This window comes from Zootoca vivipara, chromosome 17 (genome assembly GCF_963506605.1).
Source record: "Zootoca vivipara chromosome 17, rZooViv1.1, whole genome shotgun sequence".
Lineage (NCBI taxonomy): Eukaryota > Metazoa > Chordata > Lepidosauria > Squamata > Lacertidae > Zootoca > Zootoca vivipara.
In genome coordinates this window covers 37,949,278-37,963,918 of record NC_083292.1, presented here as the reverse complement: position 1 = coordinate 37,963,918, position 14,641 = coordinate 37,949,278, and the positions used below count along the sequence as shown (strand labels likewise).

The 14,641-nt window shown below is 46.1% G+C and overlaps 1 protein-coding gene across 2 annotated transcripts in view; it reads right to left on the bottom strand.

Moving 5' to 3' along the window:
* The window catches only part of RPRD2 (regulation of nuclear pre-mRNA domain containing 2), a 39,527-nt gene that overhangs the window by 7,659 nt on the left and 17,227 nt on the right, over positions 1-14,641 (bottom strand). The window contains exons 2-9 of one of the 2 annotated variants that reach the window (XM_035098111.2): positions 8,276-8,405; positions 7,114-7,214; positions 5,736-5,885; positions 4,459-4,511; positions 3,170-3,296; positions 2,417-2,592; positions 1,311-1,602; positions 319-657 (exon numbers count right to left, since the gene is read on the bottom strand). In XM_035098111.2, the coding sequence (XP_034954002.2) occupies positions 319-657; positions 1,311-1,602; positions 2,417-2,592; positions 3,170-3,296; positions 4,459-4,511; positions 5,736-5,885; positions 7,114-7,214; positions 8,276-8,405 (1,368 nt within the window). The remainder of the gene's footprint in view (positions 1-318; positions 658-1,310; positions 1,603-2,416; positions 2,593-3,169; positions 3,297-4,458; positions 4,512-5,735; positions 5,886-7,113; positions 7,215-8,275; positions 8,406-14,641) is intronic. The other variant, XM_035098112.2, reaches the window with a different exon arrangement.

Sequence of the window (14,641 nt, the reverse complement as noted above, 5' to 3'; positions counted from 1 at the left end):
TTTTTAAACTTTTCTAGCTCTCATGGGTACAAAGATATGCTGGAAAAAGTGAGCAAGCAATGCAGACCTCACACCAAGAAGGGTGGCCAAATGTGGTTTCCAGTGTTGGGGGCGGGGCTTCAGTGCCACTGCCCCTCCCACAACTAACAAGCAGAGAGGCAGGTTATGCAAGGAGAACATAGACCCAGTTTGCATCATTTATTCAGCCTGCAAAGTCCCAGCCCAAAGGCGCTCTTTAACCTCAGGACTCCACCCCTTGACACAGACACCCAAGACCCAGTCCAGGTGTCACCGAGCACCAGGACACGTGACTCTCACCTGTGTTCTTCATCACCGAGGTGAGGCTGCTGAGAATGGAGCTGATCTTAGCCAAATCCACATTGGCAAGGTTCGGCAAGGCGAGGGCAGGGGACTGAGGAAGGGGTGCTGCTGGGGTAGCCGGCTTAGGGGTCAGAGGGGTGATGGGGCTTGGAGCCAGCGTTGCCACACCCGGAGCAGGTAGCACTGCTGCTACTGCTGCTGCTGCTGCTTGCGGTGGTGGCACTGCTGCTGCTACTGCTGCTGCAGCTGTCGTGGAAGGAGACATTTTCGGGATGCTTTCAACCATCTTTGCAGGGGGCATTGTTGAAACAGCCGGCTTCTCTTTCCGTTCGTCCACTGGTACAAAAGACACAGAGAGGAGACAGTGAGGAGAGGGCATTGCTCAGTCCACACCAGCTTTCCCTAAGCAGGGACCCTCCAGGTATTAGAATGCACTCCCCATGCTGGCAGTGGATAATAGGATTGGCAGCCAAACATCCAAAGGGCACGAAGTTGGAGATGGAAAATGCACAGAATTCATTCATATGGTCATTCATCATGTTTGCATTACTGTCTGTGTGTGCGAAACAAAGTTTAGAACAATTCTAACCATTTCCGTTCCTTATTCCACCCCACCCTGATGTGGCAGTTTATGTGTTTCATAAACCTTCTGGGGCAACTGCCAGCTTGGTTTCCTAAACTCATCCCCAGTGCCCCCTATGAAAAACATTATATAGAAGAGTGCTTTGCACGACCCACAATGGAAAGAACACGATAAAATTCAAAACAGTAACAATTAACTGCATATTGAATCACAAAATCTGATTCAAACTATTTAGTTTAATTCATTCAACAAAACTGATGAGCTTGAACCAGCTCTTGCTGCAAACGTTTCAAACTCCAATAGTCATTTAAAACTCTGGTGTCCCCCTTAAGTAACCCCAGTGCCCCCAAGGGGGCAGTACTGTCCACTTTGGGAACACGCCCCCCCCAACTGATGGACAACCTACCAATGATCTTTGGGGCCTCCTCCTCCTCCTCCACATCGGAGAGCTCCATATCCTCCACATCACGATTGTCCGTTGCGGGCTCTGGAGTCGGAGACTTCTCCCTTTCTGGCCCTGGACCAGGGGAGTTGTCGTCCTCCCCCATCCCAGGGAAGGGAGACTCCGAGCCAGTCGGGGAGGGGGCGTCCATGCTCGGGGAGGGGACTGGCGATTCTTCAGGGTCAGGAAGCGTCGCCTTCAGCTGATCCAGTTTCTTCTTGAGGTTGTTCACTCTGTTAGCAAAGGTCTTGTAAGCCTGGCCAAAGTGGTGGAATGAGAGAGAGAAAAGCAGTGTTCACGTCTTACCTTTAACAAGCGTGCACAAATATTTGTGCTTTCTGCTGTCCAGAAAGTAGGACCTGAACCAATGCATTCAGATTACAAGAAAGGAGACTCTGACTAAACATTAGGAAAAAACCTCCTGGCTGTAAGAGCTATTTGACAGTGGAACAGACTCCCTCAGGAGGTGGCGGACTCTCCTTCATTGGAGATTTTTAAGCAGAGGTTGGGTGGCCATCTGTCAGTGATTCTTTAGCTGTGGTTGCAGCGGGTTGGAGAAGGGATTTCAAGATAAGATATCTTTATTGTCATTGTCCCCTTGCGGGAACAACGAAGATGATCCTATGATGTTTTGGTGCCACCACTGAAGAGACTCTGCCCCTTACACCTGGGTGCTGCCCCGCATGAACCAAGAGGACACTCTGGAGCACACCCAATGCTCTCCTGTGGTTGCCCAGAGCAACACAGAACTGGCTGCTTGTTCATCACCAATCTGTTTGTTAAGAAATCCTCAGTAGAGTTCTGGAGGGAAACTGCCCTCCACTCCCAATAGCACAGTTTGAAAGCCACTGGTTTCCAGTGAACATGAGACTGGGTTAACTACACTGACTCAGTTGATGTTTTAGCCTTTCTGAACTTGGTGCTTGTGGGACATTTCGGACGGCAACTCCACCAAGCCCCCCTGGCCAATGCCCAGGGCTGATGGGTGTTGTAGTCCAAGACACTTGGAGAGCACCATGTGCTCAGCAGGGAGGCTGCTTTATGGAGTGGAGAAGGCCCTTTGCACTCACATTTGCCACCACCTTGACCTCCTTGTATTGCGCTTCGTAGAAGATCCCCGCGTTCTCGAGCACCTCTGTCAAGGATGGGCCGCTTTTCACCTGCTTGCCCAGGCTGTTGACAAACTCTTCCAGCTTGGCACTCGCCTCCTCAAACTCCTTGGAGAATTTCTTTCCCCCTGTTTTGTCTGAAAGGGAAAGGAGGTTTTGGGTTTTTTTTGCTTAGCAGGGGGAAGAGAGAGAGCAAGAGAGACTGACCCTCCCTCCCTTGAAAGACAGCAGGTGATGGCTAATGCTAGTCCTACTCAGACTCATTTTTTTATTTAAAAAAATTGCTGAAACTTTTCAAGATACAATATAATAAAAAACAAACTAAAAGTAAAGAAACATCAAAGCAAAAGAGAAAGAGAGAGAAATTAGAATACAATACAAAGCCCTCTCCCAAAGGTAGATTTTAATTCTTGTCTCACACAGAAGGTGGTGGACTCTCCCACCTCTCACCTGGGAGCTTCCTTTTCTCCTCCCAGCCTCCCACCCTGGGAGATCTTCAGGGTAGACCCAATTAAGTTAGTAGACCTAACTACTCGGGAACTACTCTGAGCAGAACTTTGTGGAGACAAGCCATTGACCCTACACCTTGGTGGACATGGGAGGATAGGAGTGTGCGTACTTGTATACAGGCAGGAATATATAAGGGTTCAGGCAATTCTTAAGGTAACGTGGCTTAAGGGAAACCCGATGCCCCACCCTGCCTGTGCACTGCACCTTTTAAGCACTTCAGAGTCTCGGTGCTGCAGACGTCGACTCGCATGGTGGAGAGCTGCTTTTCCTTCAGCTCTATCTGGTCCTCGGACCGCTTGTAGCAGAGCAGCTCATCAACCAGGGACTGCGGCTGGATGGGGAGGGAGGGAGGGGGGGAGGGAGGGAGGGAGGGAGAGAGAGAGAGAGAGAGAAGAAAAATGAGAGGTGTGGATTCCGTCAGACACAAAAATGGAAGCAAACTGATTTATGAAGCTGAAAGTACTTTGCGGGGAGGCAGGCAGGGAGAGAAGAATGCAGTGCAAATGCTTCCAATTCTTGGGGTGGGGAGTCCCACTTGTGTACAGAAAGATGGGAAACCGTTGCAGATGTGGGGCACGCAAGACATTTTTCCGGCATGGCATTTTTCTAGGGTAGCTTCTCTGCCCCTCCAACACCCAATTTCCCTGACCTCCCTCCCTTGTACAGTGCTGACCTCTGACCTCTTGACTGCCATCTCGACCACCAGGGCAACAATGCGCCACACTGTGTGGCAGTGGGCAAAAGGTGACCATTAAATACACACCCAGCAGCAAGAACACGCAGGCCCCGGATATGCCTCCTCCTCCGGTTGACCAAGCTGCTAACAAGGCTCCAGGTTCTATACTTTGGCCTTTGTAATAGGATTTCCAAATCTGCCCCTTCTAATCTTTTTAAAATATGTGGATATGTCAAAATACATCCAAGCACATGACTGGTTGTGTGTGTGTGTGTGTAAAAAGCGAGAGAGAGAGAGAATGAACAAGACATGCTAGATTTTTTGTTTTCAAATATGGGGGATTGGCCATATTTGTGCTGCTTCCAAAAAAGCACTTCTTCACGGGCTCCTTCTAAAACTATGGAATTCCCTCTCATGTGGGTAGTTACACCCACCAGCTTCAAAAAAAGACTGGACAAATTCATGGAGAGGGCTATCAATGGCAACTAGCCACGATGGCCATGCTCTGCCTTCCCGTTCAGACCAGCTGCTGGAAGCAGCAAAAGAGGTTGGCGCTCTTGTGCTTGGATTCTGCTTGTGGGCTTCCCTTGGTTGGCCACTGTGGGAACAGGATGCTGGGCTAGATGAGCCACTGGCCTGATCCAGCATGCTCTTCTTAAGTTTCTTGTTTACGCCCGCATCCCTATGGGTAGCTTGAAAAACTTGCAGAGCTCCTTGGAGTGTCTACCCTACCCAGTCTGCTACCTCATTGACACTCCATCTTAAGGCAGATATGGATGCAGAGTTCAGAATAAGGTGAGGAGGTTACTGGACTTACTCGAAATTCTGCAACTATCTTGGACTTCAGTGCAGCTTTGGGATTTGTAGAGGCTGTGGGAACAAAGGAACAAGGTGTTTAAGGAAGATTGTGCAGGTAGGTGCAGCATTCTAGAGGAGAACCCCCTCCTTCATTTCCCACATGCAAGGGTCTGTGCAAAATCCCCCAGCAGGAAGCCACTATCCTCCCTCCACACTCAATTGTAACACGGATGCTTCACACATGCAGGGAGTGATACACCCAGGTTGGTTGCTCCCCAGGAACAGCCCTCTGCCACCAACCGTCCCGCTCCCCAAAACCTCTGAGCGCACTGCTGTGCCTCTTACTCTAAAAGAGGCAAGAGGAGGAATCCCCTCATCCATCTGCTCCTCTGCATGAATGCCTGTTCTGTCCTAGTGCAGGGCAGCAACTAATGCAGAGATGTGACGGGCAACTTCTTGTGAGAGGTGGGTCATTCTGCGGTATCCCCCACCCCTGCCAAATGCTTGGAAAGCAATGCCTTAGCTTCCTTGCTCTAATTTGCTGCTTCCAGAGAGGAAGAACGGAATACTCCTTTCAGGATAAATCCAGATGTTGCTTAGCAAAATGAAGACTATTTGCAGCATCCGTTACGTCTCTTCTCCTGACAGAGGAACAACATGCCGTTAGAGATAGGCTTTCGGCCTTCTGCCAAACTGGTTTCCAGGTGGATCCAAGCCCAACTCCCAAATATTAGCCTAATGCGGTTGACAGAAGCCTTTCCTGTCTGACGTCCCATTGGTCATCTTCTCTTAGCCATTTGGGGCTTTCCTGTCTGTACTGCTGCTGTGCTGGTGACTTTTAAGCTGTTCTCCGAGAATGCCAAAGACGGTTTGTTATCTGCATGCTCTCTCTCTCCCCGCTGCTTTTAAAGGAGCCTGCTGTTTAAGTTAACCTAGTCCTCTGCCACTGGATGCAGGTCCTTGGCTTCAAGTCTGACCAGCCAGGCTTAAATTGCCACTCACTAAGCATGCGTGCTGCCTCGCCGTCTTTCAGCTCCCCTAAACACCCCACCACGTCTTTTCTCTGTACACCATGGGCTAATTTAAACAGAGTCATATGTCCTGCATAATTTTAAGAAGTGCCTCTCTTGGTGCCTTTAGCAAAGGACGCTGCCAGCCTGACGAAGAACACAAGGCACCGTGAGTGCCTACGGTGAGGTTTTTTTTTTTTTGCTGTGTGTGTGTCTTTTCTAGGCTGTTCCTCAAGGAGGTTAACATATTAAAAGCTCAGACCGTTTCCCGTGAGGATTTCCTTACTTTGCGGTTTCTTCCATGACTTAGTTGGCTGTTTGCTCTGAGTTTCTTTCTGCTGCTTCTGAGCTTTGAAAGTGGAACCTGGAAAACATTTTTGTTTTGTTTTGTTTTTTGTTTTGCAGTCTGAGATTATGGGATGCCCTTTAGGAGTCTCTATACATGTTTAAAATAAAAAAAGGGAGAGAAAGAGAGAGACCAATAGAGGTTGATACCTGCTGGTAAACATTTGACAAGGCAAAGCAGCAGGAGACTTAAAACCAAAAATCTGAGCTTACAATGCAGAAACTTCTGAGGACGGGTCCCTCCGCCTTTCAGGATTTCAATCAGGCTTTACATGAAAAGGACGAAGTTGGCAATCTCAAGGAACAGAGTTGGGACCTCAAGTGAATTTGCAGGCAGTAGTTTAAAAGCCCCTTTCGCTTGGCTTGTGAGCGCAGACAGGAAGCCTTATGTCCATGGATGTCTGGCAGCTTAAATGGACTTGAAAGATTCCACCGTGCAAATTAAATACGGAAGTCTCTCACACTTTTTGAACATGCCACTCCCCACAACTCATTCTATTTTCATGGCCCACCCAGCCCAGCATTTAATCAGTAGGGGCTCTGCAGACAAACAAGCTCTGAGGAACAGCAAGGCTATAGATAACCTGGAAATCAACGTTAAAGGATCTCTTGCTGCAAGAGAAGTCTATTGACTGGGGCAAGGGCTGCATTACAAGGGAGGTGGTACCTGCTAACACCAGCACCCCAAACGAAAAGCATCGTCAAAATAGCAAAACCAGGACTTATCGTGCAACATCATGACCACCTGTGAGGCTTAAGTGTACAAATGCTACTCTGCAGGGCTATTAGGTTAGTCTGGAACAAGGGGGGATCCTGATTCTCTGGAGAGTTTCCTAACAGTTGCATACAAAAATGTACTGAATGAACTTTCCACTCGGAAATGTTGAACTGGAACTTTATTGCCCCAGCAAGCTAAAAGACTGCATCACTCACCAGTGTCACATAGAACTGTAATTATTATTATTATTATTATTATTATTATTATTATTATTATTATTATTAATTTATTTATACCCCACCCACCTGGCTGGGTTTCCCCAGGGCTGGATATTTAAATAACCTTTAGGATATTTAAAATTAAGGACAGAAGTTAAGTGGCAAGTGGTGTAAACCACAGCAACCTGTGGCAGACAGTCCAGAATTCTCCTCCCTAAGCAAAATGCCACTACTGACTTCTGTGCAGGTGCAGGGAGATGATAGCTAATGGATTTAAAGGATAAAACGTTGTCCTCGTAATCTCAAACCAAACTCTGCCTCACCCACGCTCTAGTCATCACCACAACTGCACAGATGTGAAAAAAGAGTAATGGAGAACTTACTTAAAGCTTCTTTCAGTAAGATGATGGTTTCTTCTGGGTACACATTTCGATCTTCCCAGATTTTAAAGATTCTTTCTATAGATTTGGAGACTGATGGATCTCTGAAAAGGACACATAGATAACATGACTATTTCTAGTGCATCAATTTGCCCTCTCCTCTATGCACATACAAGGTGCCAGAAGAGATGGCTGATTAAAATAAAATGCAAAAAGGAGGCTTCTCACCTTACCTTCTCTTTCAATAATTTTCTGAAGGTGGGGATAGCAACCAGCACAGGTTGGGGCAAATGGCTAAAATATGTACAACTGATATTCCCCCCCAAAAAAATTCCACAAAAAACATGCAAATTCTGACATAAATAGGAGTCTTAGCCTCAGCACATATCTTACAACACTAGTGCAGGGATCTGCCACTCGCTAAAGTCTCTTCCTCCACTCCAGAGGTGCATTCCTACCATGAAATAGACATACATCTAAAAGGTGAAGCTGTAGACTGTTTTTCCATGTGCAAATTTAAGAAATGCATTGACAGAGCTCACAGATGGACTAAAGTATCTTTTCATCTGGCAACGCCCTGGCTTTCAGTTAGCACAAGTTGTCCTTACTAAAGGGAAAACAGTGCTGCGCTTGTAAAACCAGGGGTTAGATCAAGGCAGTCAAGCAACACCTGCAAACAGGGATAGTTCGCTGAGAAAAGGCAAAAATCTTCCCCTAATACCTTTCCCTTAGGACTGTTTTCACCAACCGGATGTCCTCCAGTTTGTTTTTGGGCTACAATTCCCATCTGCCCCAGCCACAGCTGAATATCAACACGAAATCCTGTGGCTTCAGAGCTAAAATCACGAAACTATTTTAGATTTTAAGATCTTTGGGACAGAGACCTTCTGTCTTGTTCCCTGAAAAGTGCCAAGGAGTGTTGTCACTTAGCACAGCCTGCCTAACGAAGAAGCCACTGCCCTGCCCTCGTACTGAGCTTTCTGCTTCCTCAGAAGTACCCTGTGACAGAACCTGCTTTCACACATGCCTTGCTGTTCATTCACAAAGCAAACAAAGAAATCCAACCAGCCTCCTCCGCACACCAACTTGAGTTTGGGGCAAGCAGCAAAACGAAAAGACTTCTGTTGTGTTGGATGAGAAATGCAGGGGGAAGTCATCAACTTACTTCACCAAAGCGGCGGCCTCCGGGAGCACTTCGGCAAACGATTCACGGAACACAATCGCATTTTTCCTTTTGCAGTTCTGGATGACATCATTGGCCAAGTAGAAAAGGTTCAGCCGATGTGGAAAGGCAGCTGGAAAGAGCAAGGAGGAAGAAGATCAGTTGGTGCACAAAGTCACCACCCATGAGCCAGGAAGACTCCTTTGGTAAAGCCACGGGATAAGGTGGCAATGTGGGGTGGAAATTACTGCAACACTTAATTTTCCTGAAGAAAAAAATGTGTTTCGTAAAGTTCATCAGCAACAATGAATGGATTACAGGATGCAACTGCAATATTAGGCAAAGCATGGCAGTTTTGGCGTTTTTAAGCTTCACTTGCCAAATACTAATAAGGCAAGCATGCTAATGGGCAGCATTTGCCAACCTGATGCCCTCCAGATGTTTTGGGCTACAACTCCTTCAGCACCAGCCAGCACATGCCTCGGGTCAAAAGGCTCCCTATTGAAAAGCCCAACAGAAATGGGAGCATTTAAAAAATGTGATCTCCAATTTAAAAAAGGTGTTTCTGCTCTTCCCTTTCCACAGCCTGGCAGAACAGATTCTTACCCTAAACAGCACACAACCACAATGCCACCATCTGCATGAATCCTTGTGATTCTACCTTGCAGAGAGGCAGGGTCACGAAATCCACTCTCTGAAGACCAGCTTCGTAACTATCAAGAACCAGCAGTGCTCAGGAAGCCAGGGTGGATGCTGGAGTCAAGACTTGTAAGGAGTTGTAAGGAGATGTATAAGGAGCTGCCTTAGACCAAGCTGACTAGTGATGTCAACTCTGACTGGCAGTGTCCATTCTCTGCCTGATTAAGATCCTCCAGTAGGGTAGTCCAAGCATTTGGAACAGGAGCAGGAAAACTTTCTCAGCCTGAGGCCACATGCCAGTGGTGGGCGGGGTCAGGGGCAAAAATGGGTGGAGCAATGGATGTAAATTTTATCCTACACACAACTTACACACACCCCTCTATTCTGAATCCAGGCAAGCAAGAGGCAAACCTATACAATCCTCCCCCAGCCAGACAGGGTATTCGCCAGTGTGGGGAAAGCAGAGGGCAGACGAAGAATTATGTCTCCCCCATCCACCCCACTGCTGCCGTCACAGATTTCCCCCTGGCCTTACTCTGCAGCAGAGAAGGAGCCATCAGGTTTCCCAGACTCCACGCATGCGGCCCAAGTTCAAGATCCCCACCCCCAGATGCAGAACGATGGCCCCTCCTCAACGAGGCTGCCACACAGCGTGTGCATGGGCAACTGCAATCCACGCAGTCAGGCCACTCAAGGGCAGCTCTAACTGCATTCTGCGGCCCTTGTGATCTCTGGTCCCAAACTGTAAGCCAGATGGGCAAGTCTTGTCCCTGAACTGCTGATATAAAGATCCAAGCAGTGCAACAGACTGTGCTCCAATCTGCTCCCATCACATTGGGGACAGAGGGCAGGGCCGCCTCAGAAGGTGCTCCTTCTGCAGAAACCTTGCCAGGAAGCGAACCCCCCCCCCCAAAAAAAGCCTGCATCATTGCTATGTTCAGCAGGTAGTTTTGCTAGATCCTCTTTATTGCCTCAAAGAGGGAAAGACACTAGCAACAATTGTTCCTTGCTGGGCCCATATATTGTTACTAATGCAAGAACAAGATGAAACTCAAGGTGTAAAGCACCTGAAACCTAATAAAAGCTTACATACCCCTTTTAGCATTTTTAAATTAGTCTATTCTCTCTCTCATGAGGCAAGGAATGTAACCACCAGGGAACAGAACTAAAAAAAACACAGAACAAAGCTTCTCACTGTAGCACAGTATGGGTGGGAACCTCCAGCCCTCTCAATCTGGTCCTCAGCACTGTCCCCAGGACACACCTCTGCCACTGCCCTCTCTTGCGCCTCTGCCTGGTGGGAACATAGGCCTGAGCTGTGGCAATGCTTCATGGTCAGCATAGAACAGAATCTAGCCCACTGGACAAAAGTTAAAGAGTCACAACTGCTACTTTGCCCACTTTGGTCTTTGGCCCTGTCCAGGAGGGAATGCAGCCCTGACTGAAAAGAGGCCCCTCCCCAGGGCAGTGTAACAGAAACAGCTCTATCCATTTCCAAATTCCAGAGATCTCCAGCCTCTCACACTCATCAAAATTACTAGGACAGCACAATGAAATCTTGCCTATTTCCCCATGCCATCACACACCCTGCACAGCATCAAACAATTAATTGTTCTAATTAAGTACGGTAGTATTTATTTGCTTGCAAGCTCTCCTGCCATTGGTGAGGTTTAAAAAACAAAACAAGCTGCAAAGTGTTCCAGAGTTGTGATTAACGCCTCTTATGTCCACAAACAATAATATTCTGGAGATCCCGAGTCATAAGATGGCTAGATTGGCCTCTACTAGAGCCAGGGCCTTTTCAGTACTGGCCCCAACCTGGTGGAACGCTCTTTCCCAGGAGACCAGGGCCCTGCAGGATTTGTCATCTTTCCGCAGGGCCTGCAAGACAGAGCTGTTCCGCCTGGCCTTTGGGTTAGACTCAGCCTGACCCCTGTGTTTTTCTCCCTCATGGCTTGGATTTATGGCCTACTTGAAATGAGGCTGCACTTTAAATTTTAATACTGTATTTTAATCTGTATTTTAACTAATTGTTTTTATGTTTTATTGTGGTTCTGTTGGTGTCAGCCACTTATGGCCTACTTGAAATGAGGCTGCACTTTAAATTTTAATACTGTATTTTAATCTGTATTTTAATTGATTGTTTTTGTGTTTTGTTGTGGTTCTGTTGGTGTCAGCCGCCCTGAGCCCGGTTTTTGACTGGGGAGGGCGGGGTATAAATAAAAATTTATTATTATTATTATTATTATTATTATTATTATTATTATTATTATTATGTGTCTGGATGGGAGGATGGAGAGGTGGGTACATGTAGAAAACTGTGGCTTGCACAAGGCTGGTACGCAGCCTACTGCATAGGTAAAGGTAAAAAGGTAAAGGGCCCCTGGACGGTTAAGTCCAATCAAAGGCGACTATGGAGTTGCAGCGCTCATCTCCACTTTCAGGTCAAGGGAGCCGGCGTTTGTCCACAGACAGGTTTCCGGATCATGTGGCCAGCATGACTAACCCGCTTCTGGTGCAACGGAACACCGTGACCAGGGTGGATAAAAATCAATGATTTTTTTAATTTTAAAAATTGGATTTTAAAAAATTTAAATCAGATTTTTAAAATAAAATGCTTTTGGAGGAAAAAATCTTTCTAAAGATAGTTTTCTATTTAAGTTACATTATAGTCCAAAGGCTATTCATCAAAAAATAAGGATTTGTTTTAAGTTTTTCATGTGTGCTAAAACTCAGTCTTCTTTTTTTTTAAGTTTAACCACATCAGTTAACAAACATGGATACATATGCTATAATGTTATTGCTTTAGTTGAATAAATTGTTTAAATTGTTAAGGAAATGATCATTTTTCTCCTTCCAATAAAATACAGAAGAAAGGCTGTCCAAATATAAACAGTTAACTTATTAAACATCACAATAATTTCATAATTACCTGTCTATGTATTTCTAATAGTATAACCAAATCAGTGATTTTTGATATAACTGTAAAAACTACTCTGAAAATTTATTATTCCAAAAATGAAACCTTCCTCTGCTTGTAAATATTAAGATTATACCAGCAAGAATAAGTCTTTCTGTTTTTTTTTAAAAAAGATTTAAATCAAGTCTTTCAAATCCACCCTGCCCATGGTGGAAACCAGAGCGCACAGAAACGCTGTTTAACTTCCCGCCACAGCGGTACCTATTTATCTACTTGCACTTTTTGGCGTGCTTTCAAACTGCTAGGTTGGCAGGAGCTGGGACAGAGCAACGGGAGCTCACCCTGTTGCGAGGGATTCGAACTGCCAACCTTCTCATCGGCAAGCCCAAGAGGCTCAGTGGTTTAGACCACAGCGCCACCCACTGCATAACAGCAAGCATCACATGACACTGATTTGGCTTGGACAGCCACCTTGGCCCCTGGCCCTCGAAAGGCTGTCCACCAGAGGATGCCTCCCTTGGGTTGAAAATGTGCCCCACCCCTGCAATATAAAAAGGGAAGGAAGTAGGGTCAATTTGCACTAGCTACCAACTCCCAAGGTAACACTCATGATATGCAGAGATTGAAGTATTTTTTAAGTCATCGGAAGCTATAAAAAGCTACAACACTAAATAGCATGCTTATTCCACAAAAGACAGAAACAGACAACAGATTTTCTTTTAACAGGGCAGCCTGGCCTACCAGCATATTCTGCAATTACCACGGATTCATCAATGAACTGACAGCCAACTGCTCTCCAAACCAAACATAAGGCATGCTGAACTGAGATCTGCTAGTGGAGACATACTTTTGTCAACAGGGTCTACAGGGTCTACATTGTTTTAAATAACAAAAAAAAAAATTCAAGCCACTAATTTAAATCAAGCTGAGGCGCCAACAGACTCAAGGGACCTACCTATTTGTTTGATCAGCAGTTTTGTATAGATAGCTCCCATTATGCTAAGAAAATCCTTTAATAGTTTGTGCTGTCACATTTCAGGGTTCCAATTCTGCAGAAAATATTTGCAAAGATGTTCCTCACCCAAAGACCCATGATTATTTTAATTGTTTCTGTCATTTATAAATCACTCCCCATAAAACACTCCAAAGTCATTAACAATAACAACAGAAAAAGCATATTTCCAAACAATTTATTCAAGTAGAGACAGGTACAACCCTCCCCTCTGGCTGCCGTGATACATAATGGGAGGAAGCTCAATTTCCTTCAGTGCCACTCCAAAGGCCAGATTCCTGCACTGTACCAAACAGACTTCCTAATGTCATGGTATCTGCAGAAAGCAGAGATTACTAGGCAGACAAGCACAATTTGGGGGCTGGAAGATGCTTTTTTTTAAGAGGGTAGAAAATTAGACTGCAAGTCCTAACTCTTGTTAACAAACACCTCTTGTTCTCAGCTTACCCCAGGTGTTTTACAACTGTATTCTTATAAACACTGGGATTCCTCTGAAGCTTATAAGGGGTTTTGTGTGTGTGTTTTTAAGGTCAATAATGGTGGGTAAAGGCAGCCTGCCCAGAATTACTCCTCCTCTTTCTATGAAGGACAGCAAAAAGGGGTTAGAAACATGTAGGGCGTACACACAGCTCACGGAGGGTAACTTCTGAGCCCAGGAAGACATGCATGTGTCTCAGGGGAACTAAAAGATGCTTCTTGCTATCTCAAAACACACAAAGAAGATGCAACAGGGCTCCTTGGCAATGGCAAGCAGGAAAAGGGTCATGGCTCAGTGGTACAGAGTTCACGCCCTGCATGTGGAAAGTCCCAAGCTCAATCTCCAGCTTCTCCAGGTAAGGCTGGTGATATCCCCTACCTGAAACCCTAGACAGCTGCTGCCAGCCAGTGTGGACAACACTGAGCCAGCTGAACCAAGGGACTGACTTCCTACATTCCTATGTGAGTGTGAAGATCACCAGCTTCCTTGATCCTTTGGGTTTACCACCAGTTCCAGGAACCTCATTGGACAATAGAGGCACCAGCTTAGCTCCTAGCACCCACCCACAGACACCCACACACCCCGCCACTTCAAATGCTGCTTCACCCTGTGCCCAGTTCCACATCCAGCCTGAAACAAGCAGACCTACAGCAAAGTTTCGTCACTCCATTCTTCCCCTTCCCTAATCTGGAGGTAGGCAGACTGTGGACTCTAAGCCCATCATCCCTGACCACTGGAAACAATTGCTGGGAGTCTAGAAACATCCAGGGGTGGGGGTCCCTACAAGTTCCTTGCCTTAATCCATAACTGCTTACAGGTCGCTTGGCAGAGAGGTGCGCAACCCTTTGTACTCCTACCAAATCAGGGCCCTGTGGGAAAAACTCAAGAGTTGAAACACAATCACCTAAGCCTCTAACATAGAGACACAGGCGTCCCCAAGCCATCTATGACAAAGTATTCCCTCCCCAAATAGCACAATCCCATGCATGTTTATTCATGCACTCTTTACTCTTGGTTTTAACGTTTTATTTGTTGTAAACTGCTTTGAGGGTTGTTTTTTTACAATCAAGCTGTATATAAATGTTATGAAATAAATAATAATAAAAAATTTAAAAATTCCATGTGAAATACTGCTTAGTACCTTGTACACAGGACTGCAAAGCATTTGCTTAAAAAGAAGTGCTTTTTCTCTTGCTCACTAAAGAAATTGTCCAATGCAAAAAAACCAAGATCAGGGGAGACCTTGAAAAACAGTCAATGCAAGGCTGTGTTCAAGGCAGGAGGCCTCCTTTTCCTTCAGAAAAGGCTCCCATCCCACCC